The sequence below is a fragment of the Sphaeramia orbicularis genome, chromosome 16, assembly GCF_902148855.1.
Source record: "Sphaeramia orbicularis chromosome 16, fSphaOr1.1, whole genome shotgun sequence".
Lineage (NCBI taxonomy): Eukaryota > Metazoa > Chordata > Actinopteri > Kurtiformes > Apogonidae > Sphaeramia > Sphaeramia orbicularis.
The window spans coordinates 22,775,277-22,796,577 of NC_043972.1; the positions used below are offsets into that span (position 1 = coordinate 22,775,277).

Below are 21,301 nucleotides of genomic sequence, written 5' to 3' on the forward strand. Positions count from 1 at the left end.
GAATTGAGTAATGATTGGTATTAGAGTGTTAAAATGTGAGAAAACATTAGATTAGTAGCATTAAAAATGTCTGGTAAAGGTTCATACTGTCTTCCACATATAATTATTGTAGGTAATTCATTTATCAGACAAACTAGTAAAGCATGTAAACAACTACCCCTGTCTGAGAAATGAACTACCTACAATAAGCATTAAAAATGTTTTTATTTCATAGTTTTCACACAATATATCAGTAAATACATGTTTATTTGCTTCAAAAATTAAATGTATGGTGTCCGGCTGAGTAGACATTTTTGCTGCTCCATGAAAAATAGGTTCAGAAGAAAATTTTCTTTAGGCATGTTTTTTTTCATGCCTAAAGAGGAATAAAAACACTCAGGAAAAAAATCATCTTGATTAGGGGTCTCATAATTCATGCATGAAAGGGTTAAAATGTAAATTCAACCAGATCTAGATCTAGAACAGAAACAGGTTTTAAAACCAGATCTTCAGTTTAGACACGACTGAAGATGTCGTCTGTGGGAAAACAAACCAGTTTCTGAACCAGACCCAGAACCAGAACCAGGCTGAGGTTGTCGTAAACGGGGTCATTAGAGTTCAGTTCAGTGCCATCATTCATCAGCGGATCATTTGTCTTCAAACCAAAGATGAAGTAAAACACGAGGCCAGACCTAGTTTAAGCTTCAGTCTCTGCTGCGGAAACAGACGTGGTGTGAATCTAAACTTATTTCTCATGTCGAAGAAGCTGCTGATCTGAAGGAAACGACGTGAGCCTAAACTAGAGGTTAACGCTCATTTAACAGCTTTGTTGTGTCCAAGTGGTTTGTGATTCAGAGTCTGACAGTAAAAACAGTTACTCACAGAGGGGGCGGAGTCTGGTCTCTGTGACTACGATTTAAACTAGACTCAGCAGGTCTGGAGCCCTGAGTTATACTGTCCCAGAATCCTCTGAGTTCTGGTGGTCCGGACTGGGGGGTGGGGTTGTCCTCCAGGTCCTGGTCTCCTCATCGGCTCTTGGTTACGCACAGACCCTCACACTCCATCTGGGTCTTGAAGCGGTTTCCGTTTCCTCCACAGCCTCCGTACCAGAAGCGAGAGCACTCATTCTGCACGGTGTCGAAGAACCACATCATGGTGTAGTTATGGCAACCGCCAGGGTCCTGACGCAGGAAACAGGCATCTGAAGGAGAAGGAGACGTCAGACACTGAGGATCTGTCATCATCTCAACAGTTTATGCTCAACAGAAAGTGATTCAAATTATTATTTAGAAAAAACTTCACTGTAAAAACCCATTTCTTATGGATTTAGGGTCATTATTTTTACTGGGACTGCTGAGAAAGATGCTCCTATATTGCTTTTTATAGTAGTATAACAATGACATTTCTATTCTATTCTATTCTATTCTATTCTATTCTATGACCATCTAACCCACCATCAGTCCTCAGATGAATCCACCTTATTCTGTGTTCAATAATAAAAGTTTAGGGTAAACCAACAAAATATTATGTATGGGACCTTTTTGTTGCTGGGCTGTGTATAGCTCATTATGTTGAAGCAGTTTGGAGTGTGAATTCCCTTTACAAAACTGGGTTCATTTTGGTACCTAGCACTTTGCCAGCTTTTTAGACCCAATAATAAAAGAGAAATCTAGACATATTTCCCCCCAGGATGTACCTAATCATGACCTCAGATAAATGCAAAAAAATTATACTCTTGCTCTGAGCCATCCCAAAATTAATGAATTTTTAATAAAATATTGGGACCAAAATAAGGACAGGAAAAGCTACCTCAGTGTCAGTACATTTGATCTGGAAAACATGGCTTGAAATGGTCTTATATAGCGCTGCAAATAAAAAAACACTGTTAAATTAGTTGATTACAGTGTTTTTTTCTAATCCAGACATGTGGGTTTGTCATGAATCTCAGTCTCATTCAGTGTTTCATGTGTAACCCATCGTGTCCACTTGCATTACATGCAGAACCTGCCCATTTAAACACAAATAAATGGCGAGTGATTTTGCAACAGCAGTCATTTTGGTGAAACATTCTGCCTTGCATAATTAGTTCAATTCCCCAAATGTACCTGTGAAAGCATACAGATATTAAAAAGAAATAGTAGCATATAATTTTCGTGTCCTTTTTACCGTGTTACATGTGGATTTTTGTATAAAAAATTATATAAAAATGTGTTTTATCTGGAAAATAGTTTCTCTTTTATCTCAGTAAATATTTATTTTTAAAACAGACTCAAAGGGCTTCCAAACTTGCTTCATAACATTAGTCTACATCTGGTTTGAATGTTTAGCCCCTCTGTCCTGTTTTTAGGACCAGTTTCATAGAAGCACCCATGTAATAAAGTTAATCATGCGTTGACATTCTGTTTAACACAGGCTCATCTTGTTTATGGGTTTTTACACACCATTTAACACAAACTTTAACACTCTATTGAACTACATAAAGCAGGAGAAAGTTCAGATAAGACATGAAAATGTTCTTCAATGATGCCTAATGTGGAAAAATGACAGTTTAAACCAGGGGTGTCAAACTCATTTTAGTTCAGGGGCCACATTCAGCCAAATTAGATCTGAAGTGGGCCGGACCAGTGAAATAATAACATAATATATAAATAATGTCAACTCATAATTTTCTTCTATGTTTAAAAGTGAAAAAAGTAAAATTATGCGATGAAAATGTTTACATCTACCAACTATCCTTTAAAACAATGTGAATATCATGAACAAACTGAAGTTTCTTAAGAAAACGAAGTGCAAATTTAACAATATTATGTCTCAATTTATTATTTACACACGTAAAATACGACTTACAGATCACAGTAGATGAACAAATCCACAAAATATTTAATAATGGGGCAGAATATTGGTAAACTTGCACTTCAGACATTTCACACTTTTCATATTTGTTCAGGTTATTCACGTTTTTTTGGTGACATGATAGTTCGTTTTAGTGTAAATACAGTAAAATTACATGAAAATGTTTACGTTTACAAAGACAAAAATTTGGAGTTGAGAGTATTTATAGGTTATGATGGTATTTTACTGATTCAACCCACTTGAGATTAAACTGGTCTGTATGTGGAACCTGAACTAAAATGATTCACATCTTCGGTGTAATTTTTTGCATTTCACAAATTCATCCCACGGGCCAGACTGGACCCGTTGGTGGGCCGGATTTAGCCCCTGGGCCGCATGTTTGACACCTCTGGTTTAAACAGTCATCAGTTATTTCTGTCAAATTCAAGGAGCAGATTCCAAATCAAGTCAAACTCAGTGATGAGTTTGTAGGAAGACGCGCTGTGTTTTGACATTCACGTCGAACCGTCTTAAGTCAGTGTGTTAGTCTGAGTTGCGTTCATTCGACTACATGTCAGCGCCACATGACCTCTGAGCAGGTGGAGGTCGTTCCTCATCTCCTGTCATTGATTAGAGGAAAAGGCTGATCATAGTTTCACCGTTTGATGTACATGATGCAGGTTGTTTTTCTTCCCTATGCCTGTGAAATCTGGTTCACATTAACTCACATTCTTCTGTCTTTAACTGTGTGGGATGGTGTGCAGCATCTTAACAGAACTGAATCCCATGGAAAATAACCACCAGCGACATGTGGGGATTATTAGACATTACTGCTTAAAATTATACTTATGGACATTTAGTTCATCAGCTGAATTATTTACAGCTGCAACAGCTCATTTGACAACAACCAGCCTGAAACCAACAGGAAGACAAAACTGACAATGAGTGTCTCAGTGTCAGTGATTAATTCAACCATCAACCCACTTCCTCCAAAGCACGAAGAAAAACAATCAACATCAACAAAAAGCACACAAGAGATGAAACAGGATTAAAATGACAAAAGACTCTGATATTGATACCAAATTTTTGTTAACAATTCTCTTATTTCTGGCTAAAAGTGTATCCTGTTCTGGTGGTCTGCTCCCCAGGTCCCTTCAGTGGATATGTGGGTATCACAGATATTATTCCTCTTGAGAAGCTCACTTATGATCTTAATCACAAATCAGATAAATTTTGGAGGATCTGGGAGCCACTGCACTTACAGACTCACTGACCCGTTAACTGTTCCTGGAAGATGTTGGCTGATTGTCTTTTCATGTATTTCACATGTGCCACTCAAATTTTTGTGTATTTTATATATTCACATATTTATTATTTTCTTCCCTTTTTAATTATTTTTTCTCTCTTATCTAACTTTTTGAATTTATGGCAGCGTTTGTTAGTTTGGGATGGGATTTTCTTTCCTTTTTTTGGTATGCTTTGTTATTCGTTGTTCTTTCTATTGTTCATGTTCATAAAATTTGAAAAACCAATAAAAAGATTCTTTAAAAAAATGACAACAGACAAAATGATGAAGGTAATCAATAATCAATGAGGAGGTCAAAGAAAAAAGATCTCCTGCCCTTTCAGTCTGCTACTGAAAGAAAAAACATCTGATAAGCTAAATGAGTTACGCTGATTCCAAATGTGAAATCAGAAAAGCTCCAGCATGTCAGGATGTTGTGTCATGTGACTTATTTTCCAATCTTGCACCAACTGCCTTTTACTATGTATTCACAATCTGATAATAATAATAATAATGAAGAATAAACCTCAGAATAAAAGTATCAGAGCCTGTCAGTTTGGCTTAGAATGTTCAGAACTGTTTCCGACACTGTGTGTTGTGCTCGTGGGTTGTGATTTTCCAATAATGATCACCATCATGTTTTTGTGGATGCCTCTGGGTACCCACTTCCATTTCAGAGATAATAATGAAATCTAATTGGGTGGGGAAAAAATAAAGGTGCGAGAGGAGGAAATGGATTCTGATCAACATTCTGTGCATTTGTCATGTCTTGAACTAGTGGATTATAGATTGAGACTCTTGGAACTCAGTCTGTGAATTCAAGAGGCTGAGCTTTGAGGAGAATACATGATCACCAGCAACTTCTACAATCGCATCGCATTTCATACTTTCAGGTAATGCAATCCATCTTAATCTGGATGCACTTAGAACTTATAGACTCAGTGTGATATTGTATTAATGGCTATATATAGATGTGTGCATAAATCAAAGTCCTGACGTGCAGGAGAAACACTGAACCCAATTATATGACCAAACAAGTGGTGCTAGGCACAACAAACCCCACCCCTCACGTGTATTGCATCTTATTCTGGCATCGATCCAGCTGATGTCATCATGTGTATGTGTGTGCTGATGTCAGCAAATCAACTGCCTCTATATATGTGCCAAGTTTGAAGTAAATTGAAATAAAATTGGTGTTTTTATAGACATTTGAAATTTCACCCATTATAAGTAAATGGGAGGGAAAAAAAATTTAAAATTAATTAAAAATTTGAACTTTGACCTACCTTTCCTCCCCAAAATACAACCACATCTATTCTAGGTCACTGGCAATCTATAAACCAACTTTGGTATGAATTCAACTAATAGTTTTGCCGCTACAGACATGTGAAATTTTGCCCATTATAAGTAAATGGGGGGGGGGCGCGGGGTGATTTAAAAAATTAATTAAAAATTTGCACTTTGACCTGCTTTTCCCAAAATGTAATCCAGTTTATTCTGGGTCACTGGTAATCTAAAAACCCAGTTTGGTATGAATTCAACCAATAGTTTTACTGCTAGAGTGTTAACAAACAAACAACAAACCAAGCCGGGGGCAGGGTAAAAAAATCTCATAACTGGGAGTAATAAGACAATTGTAATAACAATCGGATCTGATCCACTTAAAACTCTGGTTTAGCAACTCAAATTTGCTATTGTTGTCTATCACACAGATTTGACTACGTCAGTTACATTTTCTTCTTAAAAAAAACAAAACAAAAAAAAAACAGAGCAGACATTTCTGTTCAAATCCAGAAGAAAACCACTTTTGACATCGCTGTCTTTCACTCAATGCACACTAAATCTACAAGCATACATTACATCAGTGTATTCAGCCGAGTCTCCTCTTCCTTACAATGAAAAAATGTGGGTGATTTGAGAAACCACCTGCAATCTTTGTCTCTTTTGCCTCAATAATTATCAGGCATTTTATGTTCCAACAGTTCTGTTTCGTTCGGGTCTAAAATGTGACTTCGCTTGAGTTCGGAGATCAGTGTTTACCTCTGGAGACGAGTTCAGTCTGTGGTGGATTCAACATCATGCTTGGATCTGTCAGAGAAGAAACAGTCAGCAACAAAGTTCAAGTGTTTGGGATCAAATCTGTGCAAATATAATCAAAGCTGTCTTTCATAAGAAGATAGAAGTCATCCGAGTTTAGTGTTCACTCAGTTTCTTATTTGAAGACTTGGGTTGGATTCTACTGACACAGGTCTGGTTCTGTTCAGACATTCAATAAAACACTTTACAGCCTTTCTGACTGAGTTCAGACCAAACCACATCAATAACATGAGCACCGGACTCACATGGTCCATAAATCGACAAAAGCAACAATTTTACACTGACAATTCAAAGAGATTACATCGGAAATGAACATTAACAACCTTCAGGTAAAATATGACCTCGGTCTCAATTATACTGGTCTACATTTATCTTTTTTTTTTTTTAAAGAAATTATCTGCCTCAGAGATTAAATGTGCTAAATCTTACATAATTTAATTAAATGAATTTGAAATACTGTATAAATAATGAAATAATGGAGTACTGGTTAGCTGATGTTATTACACACATACATTGGTTTATGTACATTTACATAATAGATTTATAAATCCTTCACTTGAAAAAACCTGTAAAGTGAATGAGTAAAACCAATTCTCTCATTAATTCTCAAAATGTCCCATTTTAACCCAAGACTGTACCTTTAAAACTACAGCCAACCAGCATTTTGATTTAATTGTTCTTCATTAGTGACTCTAACTTGGTAAAGTTTCACCATTTTTATTCTGGAGGCATTTTACTCATAGACCAGTGTTATATTTCACACTGCTATTATTCAAATTACTAAAATACTAACACGCACAATTATTTAAATGGTAATAAAACTTAAATTATAATTTCAGTACTGTGACAATCCTATCTGCAATCTGAACGTTCACCACTAGATATCACTGAATATCACACACTGAACCTTTAAACTCTCTGCCAGTCTTACCTTGAGGTTTTATTTCTCTGTGTTCCAGTAAAAGGAAAGACCGAATATTAAGTCCTCAGACATGACGTGGTTAATATGAAACACTGAGTTCAAGTGTCAGTGTTTTAACGGCGTGTTAATGTCTGGACTTACGCTGGGAGCCACATGTCTGGAAACATTCGTATTCCGTGTTAAAGCGGTTGGCGTTTCCGCCGCAGCCGCCAAACCAGAAGGGAGAGCATGCACCGATGGCTTTGTCAAAGAACCACTGTTGGACATAGTCGTCACACTGGATCCCAGTATCAACATGGTGCTGACACCGGGCTGCAAGCAGAACACACACATTTAGAAAGAGGATACTCAGGCTAGCACGCAATCAGACAACACACATTTAGACTAACACGCATCCAGGAGCACATGTTTGGACTAACATGCATTCAAACAATACAGACTGATAAACAACAGCACAATGACACATGCAAACACAACATTCACTTAATATGAAGCAGACCACGGCACATATACACCATCTGTCCAACAGTATGAGTCTCCTGTTCTTCTACTGGATGTTTCCTATTTGGTTTTATGGTTGAGTTTATGTTGTTTTATTTAAGTCAAACACCCACAGGAGACTGACAGACACTTAAAATCCGCTGCTAGAACTATTTTTCAGATTTTTAAACAGATTTTAGACTTTTAAAACAGATTTTAACTGTATGCACAAAGCACTTTTTCAAATTTGACAACTATATTTATTTTTTATAGTGGTGTTGAGAGCCATGCAATAAAATTTTATGTTAGTGCACTGTTTCTTTTTGCGTCTGTCTGTCTGTCTGTCTATCTATCTATCTGTCTATCCATCTATCCATCCATCCATCTATGATGCAAGAAGTTGAGAGTGCCATTACAATGTAAAGGAAAGATATGCATAAAATACAATGCTTACTGCTCCGTCCACACCCATTTCAATATTTTGCAAAACAGATATTTTCCTCTATTTGAGTTTTCATTCATATATAAATGATTTCAGGATGTAAAAATGGATTTCTGTAAAAAATGCCTGTGATTTTACATCTATCTGGACACTGAAAATGAATATGTTGGAAAACAATAATATCACATCCTGATTTGTTGATATCTGTTGTGTTACTCTGTGTCAGGCTTTGTGTAATGAACCTTGTAGTGCCGCATCATATAATAATGGTGCAATGTGTAATAATGTAATCATTTTTCACCTCATTATATAATAATGGTGCATTTTGTAATAAAATGGCGCATTTTGTAATAAAATTCTTGAACGCATTTTGTAACAAACTTTGCCGTATTTTGTAATAACTTACATGTATGCTGTCTTCCAAATTTCAGTGCACCTGTAAGTTTCTTGTCAGTAATACTTAATTAGTGCAGCCTTTGTCTCTACCTTGCAAATAGATTCTCCATTACAATGAATCCAGTTACATCTGATTTAGGTTTGACAAATGAAACATCCTAGTAGCTTTTTAAAATGAATTCTAATTAAGCTGGAATGCTTACTGTTATTCTACTGGTATGATGGTTTTTCCAATCAAGGCATCAATTTTGATGGTGTATTACATAATGCACCAATTTATTACATTTCCATAAGTGCTGCACCTGCATTACTGTTGCAATATGTAACAAGTTATTACAAAATATGGCAAAGTTTATTACAAAATGCATTCAAAAATTTTATTCCAAAATGTGGCGTTATTACGTAATGAGGTGAAAAATTATTACATTATTACATACTGTACCATTATTATATGATGCGGCACCTGCAACATCAAATACAGGAGTGTTAGTCAGTTTATCGGTGTATGAGTCAATGTATGACCTGCAATTGATCAAGGTCTGTATCTTTATATTTGGGAGATCAACACATGTACAGATGTTTTGGTCAAATTTCTTAAATATGAAGAATACTCTCCAACAGCCCAAACCAGTTCTTTTGTTAACTTGCATATTCTTAACATACTGTTGTTGTTAAACTCCATGACAGACAAAAGCCTCTATGTGTGTTACATCAGGTATTATCCAGTTTAAAGTCCTCTAGCAACAATAGTTTTAATGAGTATTTGTACCAGTTTGGAGATGTTTTTGCATTATGGAAGTGAGGAAAGGAGAAAAGTACTGATTTAGAAAAAAAAAAAAAATATCTGGATTCTTGTGGACATGCCGATAATATCTGATATTCTGGCTAAAAAAAATCTAATACCAGCCGTGGAAGAAAGTAGTTTTTGGTTTTGTTACTATAATGATGAACAATGCTGTCTGATATGGAATGAATCAATACCACATACAATATGGTAATGTTTTACAACTGTCCACATACTTTTGATCAGATAGTGTAACTTAACAGACACAACAAACACATATATGTGCAATAACAACAGACATGAAACATGCACAGCAACATGCATTTAGAATGAAAGCAGAACAGAAACATTAAGTCTGTTAATGACAGAACACATCATCTACAGGTGTTTAAGTCCATCTATGTTTCAGAAAAACTTTCGAATGTTCCATGTATTATCTGTGTTAATAACATTTATAACACTTTTAAGTCATTATTTCAAGGATTTTACATTAATTTTACTTTAAAATATATAAGTAATTTCATATTGTTTTGGACCATTATTACCATAAGTGTAACAAAAATGTGAAAAAACAAAGCAGGTAATAACAAACAACACACTAAAAGGTGAAAGACAAAACTCAGGAAACAACTACAACAATTAGATTTGGGAAAAGTTATTCAGTTAATTTGCTAACTTGGCTTAAGTGGTGCCAGAACACTGCACCTAAAGGGACAGAACTGACTGAATTGTATGTTCACATTCGAAGCTTACACTGATCAGTACAATATTAGGACACTGACAAAAGTGGTACTAATGGTGATGATCTCATTCTAAAGGGTACTGTGAGTGTGTGGATGAATTAGGCAGCAAGTAAACATTTAGTCCTTGAAGTTGATGTGTTAGAAACTGCAAAATGGACAAAAGTATGGATCTGAGCAGCTCTGACAAGGGAGAAATTGCAATGGTCAAAACATTGTATCAGAGCTTCTCCAGATCTGGTTCATTCCTGGTGTGAAGTGGTTAGTACCGACCAAAAGTATCTAAAGAACAACCAGATCTCCACTAATTTTGCATCTGTGGGATCAGAACATTATTACACCTGTCTAATAGGTTGCCTTTTTCCACAAAAACAGCTCTGACCCGAGGCCTAGACTCCATCAGACCTCTGAGGGTGTGCTGTGGTATCTGGACCAAGATGATAGCTGCAGATCCTTGTGGTCCTGGAAGTTCTGAAATGGGAGGGATCAGACTTGTTTATCTAATACATTGTCCTGAAACTGGACGTCCTTCCTTATTCCATTTTTGATCGGTACCAGCAACTACAGACCAGGAACACTCAGCAAGACATGTAGATGTGGAGATGATCCGACCCAGTCATCACTGTTACAATATGGACCTGGTCAAAGACACCCGGTTCTTTATGTGCTCATTTTGCTGCTTCCAACACATCAGCTTCAAGAACTAAATGTTCACCATCTGCCTAATATATCCAAGCCAGTCAAAGGTACCACTGTAATGAAATAATCAATATTATAACTACTTCTCCTGTCAGTGTTATAATGTTATGGCTGATCTGTGAATATTTGCTGATTTAATTAAATAACCAATTTGTGCCTCTGCTCTAATGTTAGGTCTGAGCCTTTGTTTCAGTCGGAAGGCAGACCCAGTTGCAGACTCTAACGTCTCTCTCTAAGATGTGTTGCGTGTTTTAGATGTGTGTTTTACCATTGACTTCAGACCCTGAGACAAATGTCTGTCCGTCTCCTCTGGTCAGGGTCTCAATGACATCCAGCTGACCACTGTGAGTCTTAACTCCAGTGTGTTCCTGTGGCCAGACCTCCTCCTCCTCTACCACCACCTCTACCTCCTCCTCCAACACCGGGCCCTGACTGCAAACACACAACCAAATTGGTTTATTTACACTCACACCTCCCAGGTTGACTTCAGCTGATCCAGGAGCAGTTTATAAATGGGGTTATTCAGACAAACAACCTCACCGGTCAAAGAATATCTGTCCGCCGAGCTGTCCACAGGTTCTCTGGATTGACGGAGGAGGATAAGTGTTCATGCCCTCTGAAATGAGAACAGGATTCAGTACTGATGCCACTAAAGGTCACAGAAGCTCTTGGTTAATGTAGGAGGATGGAAACGACTAATGAGTCTGGATGATTTTGAATGTTTTGTCAGAAAAGAGACTTTTTTTAGATGTTCTGAGGAGGTCTCAGGACATCTCAGTCTCAGTGAGTCTTGGTCTTTATGGGTCTTACTGTTGAGGGCTGAGAGGAAGACTCTGAAGAAGCGCTGGGTGTAGTCCTGTTGATGGGCCTTCAGGTGGTCCAGGTGGATCAGGTGCTGCTGTAGAGGTAGACTGGCCAGCTCCTCCACCTGGCTGCGGTTGTAGCGGTGTCCCACTGTCACTACGAACAGCGCCACCCCCTCACACTTGGCCTTCTGGGACATGTAGTGCAGTCGGTCCCGGTCCTCATAGGCGGTCTGGGTGCCAACCACAGCCATGATAGCCCTCTTCCTGCGGGGCTGGGTCGCCTTCAGGAGGACCTCATTCAGGGAAAAGTCCAGCGCCTGTCCCAGAGTTGATGAACCGCTCTGCTGAGCCATTTTCTGGATCAGGTGAGTCCTCATCAGGTCTGTGTTCTGGTAGGCCTGCAGACCAAACTCCAACTTAGCGGGTCGCGGTCCACTCTGCTGGACCACGGCAACCCGGGCCTGGTTTCCAGCTCGACGGGGTTGTGGGCTCACGGCCAGCTGTTCCACCACAGACCCCAACAGCTGCTGGACTCCAGCGTACTCGTCGGCCTGCATTTCTCTGGAGCTGTCGGCCACCATGACCAGGTCCACATCCACCTCCTGAGGCCTCAGGGGCTCCTGGATGAAGGCGCAAAGCTCAGAGGGCCGGCATGGATCTGAAGACACAATGTGGACCAGAAACACACACAAAGACATTAAGTTTAATGACAGTCAGTACAGAACAAAACCTGGACTTGATGTGAACTGAAGACACATCCAAAGTAAAACACAAACATCAGGTTAAACAGAATGAAGGTTTCACAAATCGCTGATAGTACTGATCCTCTCTTGGATCATCTGGTTGAGACTGGTTCAGAGTAAGAATAGTGATCTGCATCTGGTCTTATATGATCTTGATGTGAATGTGTTGATGTCCATTTTTTCCTCAGGTAGATTAAAGATGAAACAAGTCTGTAACTGTGTTTTAAAAGTCTTTATCGTCTCTGGGATATAATAGTTCAGATCTGAGACATCTACATATAGTGGTTTTAGATCTAGACCTGGTCTGATGTGGTCTAGATGCAGAGGAAAAAAAACAGAAGTCCTTTTTAGACTATTCACAAATTACAGAAATGTGTAACTGAGTTTTAAATAGTTTTCATCCTCTTTGGGATATCCTACTTCAGATTGACTCTTCTACATCAACACTTTTTCACCTGGACCTCACCTAAAGTGGTCTAAATCTGGAAAAAAAGTAGTGAAATGTCAGGAGTTTGTACAAAAATTACAAAAAGTTTTTACTAAAGCTAAAGTCTGTTTCAGATGACAATAAAGCTTTAACTGAAACCCTTAGAGTTCAGAGGTGAAAAATGTAGAATTTGTTGCTCAGTGCCAGTGTTATAAGTTACATTTCTCTAAACTTTTCCCTTAAATGGTGACACTGAAACAACCAGAGGAGCAACAGTTTGTTTTGTTTCCACTACTATGAAGAACTATGTAGATACTATATCAGAATCCGACTGACAGCAACAATTTAAACAAATGACAGCATATGAAAAACAACAACACAGAGTGATTATGTTTGAAGACAAGCAGGGATGAACAGAGGTTCTGTCTCCTGGTTTGTCTGAGCTAAATGTTAGTCTGTGGGTCTATATAAAGTGATTTCAGTCCAGTTGTGGAAATGCTCCAAAATAATCAAACATTTGTCTCATGTTTATCGCAACAAAAGACTTTGGGTTAAAGTTCTGAGGTTGCATCACTCACTAAGGACATGACAAATGGTGGGAAAAACAACTGGACGTGGAAGAACCAAAGACGTGTCACTTTGAGAAGCATTCATCCCCCAGCTGCTACTGAATCTGGACCTTCTACTGTTGGAAAAAACTGATTTTTAAATCCTTTTAGTCTAAACAAAGTGGCATCAGCTGCTTAAAATAAAGAGGACACATGTTTCTTGGCATTTCTCCTCCATCCACAATAACCTCAGAAACCTCATAGCAGGGAAAAAAAGTGCTGAGGGTTTTATGATATCAGTGAAGTTGGATCAATATTCACAGATACAAATATCTCTTTCCAACTGGAGTGAATGACCACAAGCTATAAACTGAGAAATTAATCACAAAATGTTTTAATAACTCCACTCTTATACTATAATGGGGTGCAGACTTTTTCAAAACTCCTATTGCCCCCCCCCCCCACCCCCCAGACCTTGACTTTATGTACTTTTATACTCACGTACCTACTGTTTTTTGGCTGGGATTATACCTGTTGTGTGTAGTAGAAAAGTTAATTTTAATAAATGTATGAATGAATGAATGCACAATTCATAGTTAATTGTGCTTTACTGACAGAAATGTTTTCAAAACATGAAAATCACAAAAGTGTATGGATATCACACAAACAAGTGTCCCTATAATCCTTCCAGTACCGACCCATTAAATGAAATCGTATCAAGTTGTTCATATGTTTTATTTATGGGTCCGATCAAGTAGAAACACGAGGACACATTTGGTGTTCAGCAGTCTCTGTCATGTAATCAGAGTAACTTATATGCATGTATTGTACATATTGGAGTAGGTATTTATAAGCACTTCAACATTATGTATAACACAATTTGGGGAGATAAAATTTTTAAATGAAAAATGTCAGATTACTGCTCAGTAACACGTGGACTTGAAACAGACATAAATTTTTTAAGCTTTACGCAAACATTCAAAACATGTGGTTCTTAACAGAAATTGATATCAAGTAGGACAAAATATTTTAGATATTACGTTCAACTATGCTAAAAATAAATTTTGGAGTAAAATATTGAAAAGTCTCTGTTTTATTGTCTATGAGAATGTGGTAACATGTAGATAGGTTGCCATAGTAACACGTGAACGACTCTTGACCTTTGTATGCCTCACCCAAAATGTTGGCTTATTTTTTAAAACAACCAGCCAGATATAATCACAATGTTTTATTTAATGTATTTAATACTAACACAGTGTTATTTACAACTTGTGCTGGTCCATACTGATACAGATAAATGACAAATAAAGAGTCATTTCTGGGTAACAGTTCACAGATTTTCTTTTTAAATGTGACCAGTGTATGAATTCACAAACTTCATCATTCAGAATTTTAATTTCTCCAAGTCATAGACAGTCTTTTACATGTCTGTGTGTTCATTTAATGCAGCCTAGCAGAAGGTTCGAAACTTCTCCTGTACTGTGTATGTGGTATTTTAAAAAGGATAACAGTTCCATAAAATACAGATCTTTAGCTAAAAAATAAGCCCACTTGATAAATGATGTGTGAAAATTAACTATTTCATGTTGACGTTCACTTTCGCTTGATCGGACCCTCATGTATTTCTTATCTTACAATATTCTGTACCTTTGAGCTTACTCTAACATTCAACTATGAGAGAAACTTTTTCCATACTTTATTAAGACTTTCACACAAAATTCCATACTTTTCAAGGTCTGGAAAACAGCATTTGAAAATTCCATACTTTTCAAGACTTTCAAGACCTGTGTAAGCACCCTGGGTAAGTATCAGATACAAAAACGTTTTGTCACTAAAACCACCTTTAACATCGCTGGTGAGTTTAAAGTATCACACTATATAAGACTGTCGTGAACAAGCGTTTTCTTACCATAGCAGATGGCACAGGTTTTGACTTTTCTCAGGTCTGTAGCCATGTCTCGGCCCAGCACTGTGAAGATGCCCCTTCCTGTGTCATCAACCTGTAAATGAACAGGACTGAGTGTTAATAATACTGATGTGTTTGTACTGCTGCTGTGGCTGTAAATAACTCAGTGTTCAAGCAGTGACATTGGTGACTGTGATAGTGGTTGTGGATGAAGGAATTTTAAGATTTGGGAAACTATAGAAGCTTTCCATGTACTTGTGTGTTTATGTGAAGTTTGTGTTGGAGTCAGCTTAGTGCTCAGAAATGATCATTTGTTGACTTTAGCAAACTACATTTGAGCTAATAGCTGTCTCCTCATTGTCTACATCCTCAGCCTGTACACTGATTTTATTTTATTTTTTTACCCTGCTTCTGCTTCTCTACAACTGTACAATTAGAAATGTTTAATGACAGTGACAGCATGACAGATTCCAATGCAAACTTCACATAAGCACAAGAGCACGTTAAAAATATATGTTATAATAAAACTTGGAAAGCTGTGCAACATTGCTCCTTGTAAATGACCAAATCTAACCCTCCATGCTACTTAGTTATTGCTTAGTTTAGGAACATGATATAAACTTTACATGGGTCAACCATGGGTCAACATGGGATTGAATTTCTGTGTTACGCTGCTTTCCTTGGCCAGGTCACTCTTGGAAAAGAGATTTATAATCTCAATGAGGTTTTCTTTTTTTAACCTGGTTAAATAAAGGATATATATATATATATATATATATATATATATATATATATATATATATATATATATATATATATATATATATATATATATAAAAATAATGGTTTACCCCGAACACCGCTGGCAGCGGATATCCTTCGTTTCAACATGTTAACTAGGGCAGATTTGGGTGGATTTCTTCTCCCTTGATAACCAACATACAGGACCCCTTGTGGAAGAACCCTATCGATTTCAGCTTCTCTATGAGTATTATAAGTCATCCAAATGGGAGTGCTTTAACTGAAAATCCATTTTTTGGACATAAATAAAGCAATAATAGGTCAACTGAGATAAAATTTGGTTCATATTGATTATCTTACAAATTTCCATTTTCTGTCTACCATCTAGAGTTCATATGGTGTCATTTTCATTCATTAGGTGGAGTTTTGTGGGAAAAATCAGTTTCATGACCATTATTCTGCCACTATCAGGTCAATGCAGCTCGAATTGAGTTAATATCGATTGTCTAACAGTTATCGTAGATAGATTTATATATAGCAGAGGTTTGGGGGGATTTCAGGAATATACTCTTGTTGTTGACCCCCTGGCAGTAAAAGCCTAATTTTTAAAGGATAGTCTGTAGATGCAAACATTTTCATTATGTAACTTTACTTTTTTCTATCTATAACATAGAGAAAAGTTTGAAGTTGTGATTATTTATAGGTTATTATGTTATCATTTTACTAGTCTGGCCAATTTGAGATCATATTAGGTTGTATGTGATCCCTGAGATAAAATGAGTTTGACACCTCTGATCTAAACCGAAGCCAAAGTTGACTGTTGGTTTGGCCTCTGAAAATACTTCATTATCTTACTGCCAGTGCTCGCTCCACTGCAGGGGCGTTCCTCAGAGAGATGACAGCAGGGACGATGTTCAAAGCTCTGTACTCCATCATGGCGGTGACGATGTCAGAAGTGTCCTGCGTTGGTCCGTTGGAGAAGAACACGGCCACCTTTCTCATCGTGGCTCCTGAACGGATGCGTTTGAAGATGTTCTGACCCACAAAGCGCATGGTGGCCCCTAGCTGACGCCGGTTGGACGTCCTCTCCGGGGCGATGTTCTTCACTGACTCAATCAGCTGGCTCTTGCGGCGGTAGTCGCTGAAGCGGATCAGGTACTTGGTATGGGCACTGTATCCGACCACGGCCACCCGGGCACCCATTGGACAGTTGCTCTCGGCAATAGTGAGGTCCTCCAGCAGAGAGAGGAGGGCGGAACGCTGCCTCTCGAAGGCTGTCGGGGTCACGTCTTCTGACATGTCCAGACCGAACACCAGCTCAGTGGGGAAGGAAGGACACACCACTCGTTCTGCAACCAAGAAGAGTGACCAGAGAAAGAAGGATTAGAATCCAGTGGAGAGTGGAATACAAGTATAAGATTAACACCGTATCTAGAAGATTATCTATTGAGTTTTTGATGAGTGTAGCTGTGATTTATACTTCTATACTGGAAATGTAGGTTCAGTTTGTCTGCAGCTTCAAACAAACCATACACTGCAAAAAAGAGGTGTCTAAAAACAAGATAAAAAACACTAAATCTGAGGAAAAAGGTACTCAAAAAACAAGTGAAATATCTGTCCATGCGGCAAGATAATTTCACTCGACAAGATTTCTTAATTAAGATGATTAAATCTAAATATAAACATGTTCACAGATGCATGAACTCTTAAAAAAGAAATTAACTCTTAAAACAAGATAAATTATCTAACACTTCTAAATCTAAGTTGTTGTTTTTATCTTGGTAAGAACCAAATAATTTGCAGTGTACTGAAGTTCTTGGTTTTTTGTCTTCAGGCAGACTAGATGATGCACTATGGTCTTTAAAATGGTTGTCTTTGAGTCCATGTGCACTCAGCCAGGTATCTGTAAAAAAAAATATTTTCTCATGTGTTTTCCAGAAAATCTGAAATAGTGCACTTCAAAAGTCTGGGAGAACTAAGCTTTTGACATTCTTCAGCGTAAACATTTGGACAGACATTAGACAGAATATGTGACAAAGCCTCATGGGCTGAGCAGCATTTGGGGAGGGGAGGGGGTTAGAATTACTTAATACAGTGGTTTAAAGTATCAGACAGGCTGAGGGGATGCAGGAAGTCCAGTTACTGAAGCACATTCCCATCCTCAGAGGGAGTCCATGTGTTCTGTATTCTTATTCTGGAATTAAAATGAAGGTAGAGCACATACCGAAGCAGCATGCTGTGGAGAGAACACAACGACACTGCATTTAGCTCAACGCTTTGACTGTAATATGAGATTTTAGAGAGTTATCGATAAAAACCAACAGTAGAAATGTGTGTCCACTCACCACAGTTGTCTCTGATGTATGTGATCAACTGACAGTCCTGAAAACAAACAACATATGTCTACATTTTAAACACTGCACTGGATGGCACCATCAGAATTTAAGGGAGATTTAAGGTGGACTTACAGTCATGCCTCTGTTTCCTGGAGGACCTCTGGAACCCTGAATGGAGCAGAACTTTATTAACCTTCACGTCACCTCATGTAATACTGCCTCTTTTTTTTTTTTTTTTTTTTTTTTACACAGGATATGTTTATTTATAAGGTTATTATTTGTTTCCAAAACCAACTGTTTTTTTTTTTTTTTTTTTTTAAATCCTGATTATTTTCCTGTGTTTTCTCAGTTAAATTGCAAATCAGGACATTAACTAAATGTATTGTAAGATTAAATAAAGGTTTTATATATAGATTCTTAACTGTTCCTCAACTGTTTCCACATCTTCAGTAGGTTATTTAGTGTTGTCTCACTTTAATCAGTTAACGTGGCATTAACTGGTTAAACTGAGGGTTTTAACTTTTTAATTTTTGGAAAATTTTGCTCAAATTGATGACAAAATTGGTTTTGTCATTGTTTAGTTCTTGTAGAAAATGAGTAGTACACATAATATATAGTATAGTAGTATATAGTATATACAGCATAGTGCGGTCTGTGCCGTGTGTACCTCACAATGGTACGTGCAAAGTGAAGGTGAAACTTAATACGTGTTACTACACGTGTTGTAAAGCTCATAACTTTGCACTTCACTTTCATTTGAGCAGGCAGGACGTTTGTTTATGGGGGCATTGCCACTCCCTCCCCCTCAGAACTGGCCCCGAGGTCTATTATATATTATGTATATGTATAATAAGTTTAATGCGACAGTGATGATTTTTTGTATTAAATGTGGTGTGGCGGAAAAGCCTTACCAGCAGAAATGCTGAATGTCAGATGACATATCCCATAGTAGTGGAAAAGATCTGACTGTTTTAGAAGAGTCAAATTATTGGCAAAGGACATTGGTGAAGTTACTTGGGTTAGAAACTGTCCAATGCATTAGAAAAACACAGAGGATAGAACTGAACCATTATCTTAGTGGAAGGAATGTGAAGTCAGGAAAAAATCTTCAGTCAAATCTTTTTAAAAATAACATTTAGAACTCACAGCTATGTTTAATAGTGGAAGTAACAATTTAAAGGGAACCCAATGGATGGGATTAAAGATCTGTGCAGACCTAAGAAAACCACTTATCAGTGTGGCGAATTAGAAAAAAGGCTCCAATTTAATAGAGATAATAAAGATTGGACTGTTTCATTGGAAAAAAGCTCATGTGGTCTAATGAGTCCAGACTGACCCTGTCCCAGAGAGATTACTCATCATGCCTAGTGCCTACAGTACAAGCCTGTGGGGTCAGTGTTATTATCTGGGGTTGGTTCAGGTCTATGTTCAACAATATTATGTGTCCAAAAAGGATGGACTGCATAAGCTCACCAAAACAGTTTCACAGCGGATGTGCCCTGAAATGATCCTGAACTACAGATAAAAATAATAAATGCATCTACCTTTGTATGACGCTCTGGGAATTAACAGATAATAACTCAGAGGAAAATAAGACCAGGTATGAGTGTCAACCAGTTAAAGACATCTAGCCTGACCTGATGTGGTTCATTTACATACGGAGGTTTATAAATGTGTTCTAGACCCTCACCTTGTGTCCTGGATAACCTGGGTCTCCAGAAAAACCTGACTCTCCCGGCAGTCCTGAGTTCCCCTGCAGAGACCAGATCAGACCACAGATCAAACCCACTGTTTAATACAGGTTTAATGCATGCTGAAGTCTGGTAGCGGGTGCTTTACCCCTCGGCCTCGGTTTCCTTTACGTCCTGGGAGTCCTTTAGGTCCCTCAAAACCCACCTCGCCCTGAAACACAAACAAACCAAACATCAGTGTGTTTCCGGTCTCTCACATTCTGGTTCTGTGGTTCCAGTTTAGGATTTATTGAACACATTCATTGCTTATCTGTCTGGACAGATTCCAACAGAAACAACACAAGAATGTCTATAAGCAATGAGTAAATACTCCTATTTTTCTAGACAACACAAAGTCAGATACAGAGTTCAAGACAGTTTTTGTGGTTTGGAGATGTTCCTTAATGTTTACTTCTACTCAGTATTACTTCACTTAGTCTGAGCTTGTGAACTTATTCACTAAATGATTTCAGTCATTTTGTCTTGTTAAGTCTTCATGGTTTTATGCCTTTTGTTTTCATCTTTTATTTCTTTCACATCTTTTAAAACATCTGTTCATTTCTTGTTATTTTTGTTTTCATAAATTTTTATGGCATTTCCAGTCTTCATTTACTCAATTTTCTTTGTCACTCATCTGTTTAACATCATCTTGTTCTTTTTTCCTCTTTTATATAATCTTAGTTTTTTTTTTATGTTTTTGGTGTTTTTAGTTTCATTTTTCAGTTTTTAGACTATTATTCTAGTTTTAAGATGAATATGTTGCTTTTTTCCCGAAAATTTTTTTCTTCTTTCTGGTTGGACTGTGTTTTTGGTTTGTGATCTGAGCTGAGACTCACCGGTAAACCAGGATGACCAGGGAAACCAGGATCTCCCTGTGGACAGAGGAAATGAGGTGATTTTACACAAATATTTCAAATAACTCCAGTCATAAAAGAAATGAAGCGTTAAGAACCACATGTACCTACATGGCTGCAGGAATGTCCTACAGTTTGCACAACTAGAGCAGAAAACACTAAAAGTACAAAGAAAGAAGAAAAGGAATAAAGTACCTTAACACCTGGAGGTCCTGCAGGTCCATACCCATCTCGACCGTCCTGACCCTAAAACAGATCAATCACTGCATTTAGAGTCAAAGCATCCAATCATATTTAATGTGACACTAAACACTGAGCTTATGATACAGTTGTAATGAAATGCATCAGAGCTGGTGATAAGGCAGTTAAAAATTTAAAAATATGCAGGAAGTTGCATGTTGTAGGTGAAAACAAATCACTTTCATGAAATTTGTGTAAAAACATTAATGGTTTTGGCCTCTAATCTAAGTTCAGACATTTCCAGTCCTCATTCATTTCCAACAGGTCAAACTGAGGCCGTTGTATCTCTACCCTGAACCAGACTCGCGTTAGGT

The 21,301-nt window shown here is 37.6% G+C and overlaps 1 protein-coding gene across 2 annotated transcripts in view; it reads right to left on the minus strand.

The window, feature by feature from the left end:
• Positions 1 to 313: 313 nt before the first annotated feature.
• Positions 314 to 21,301, minus strand: part of col6a4a (collagen, type VI, alpha 4a) — a 98,853-nt gene continuing 77,865 nt past the window's right edge. The window contains exons 29-43 of one of the 2 annotated variants that reach the window (XM_030158056.1): positions 20,943 to 20,993; positions 20,730 to 20,765; positions 20,003 to 20,065; positions 19,854 to 19,916; positions 18,296 to 18,331; positions 18,173 to 18,209; positions 18,052 to 18,063; positions 16,683 to 17,176; positions 15,090 to 15,180; positions 11,467 to 12,120; positions 11,197 to 11,272; positions 10,925 to 11,088; positions 7,257 to 7,427; positions 6,137 to 6,184; positions 314 to 1,180 (exon numbers count right to left, since the gene is read on the minus strand). In XM_030158056.1, the coding sequence (XP_030013916.1) occupies positions 1,005 to 1,180; positions 6,137 to 6,184; positions 7,257 to 7,427; positions 10,925 to 11,088; positions 11,197 to 11,272; positions 11,467 to 12,120; positions 15,090 to 15,180; positions 16,683 to 17,176; positions 18,052 to 18,063; positions 18,173 to 18,209; positions 18,296 to 18,331; positions 19,854 to 19,916; positions 20,003 to 20,065; positions 20,730 to 20,765; positions 20,943 to 20,993 (2,172 nt within the window). In that variant the 3' untranslated portion in view covers positions 314 to 1,004. The remainder of the gene's footprint in view (positions 1,181 to 6,136; positions 6,185 to 7,256; positions 7,428 to 10,924; positions 11,089 to 11,196; positions 11,273 to 11,466; positions 12,121 to 15,089; positions 15,181 to 16,682; positions 17,177 to 18,051; positions 18,064 to 18,172; positions 18,210 to 18,295; positions 18,332 to 19,853; positions 19,917 to 20,002; positions 20,066 to 20,729; positions 20,766 to 20,942; positions 20,994 to 21,301) is intronic. The other variant, XM_030158057.1, reaches the window with a different exon arrangement.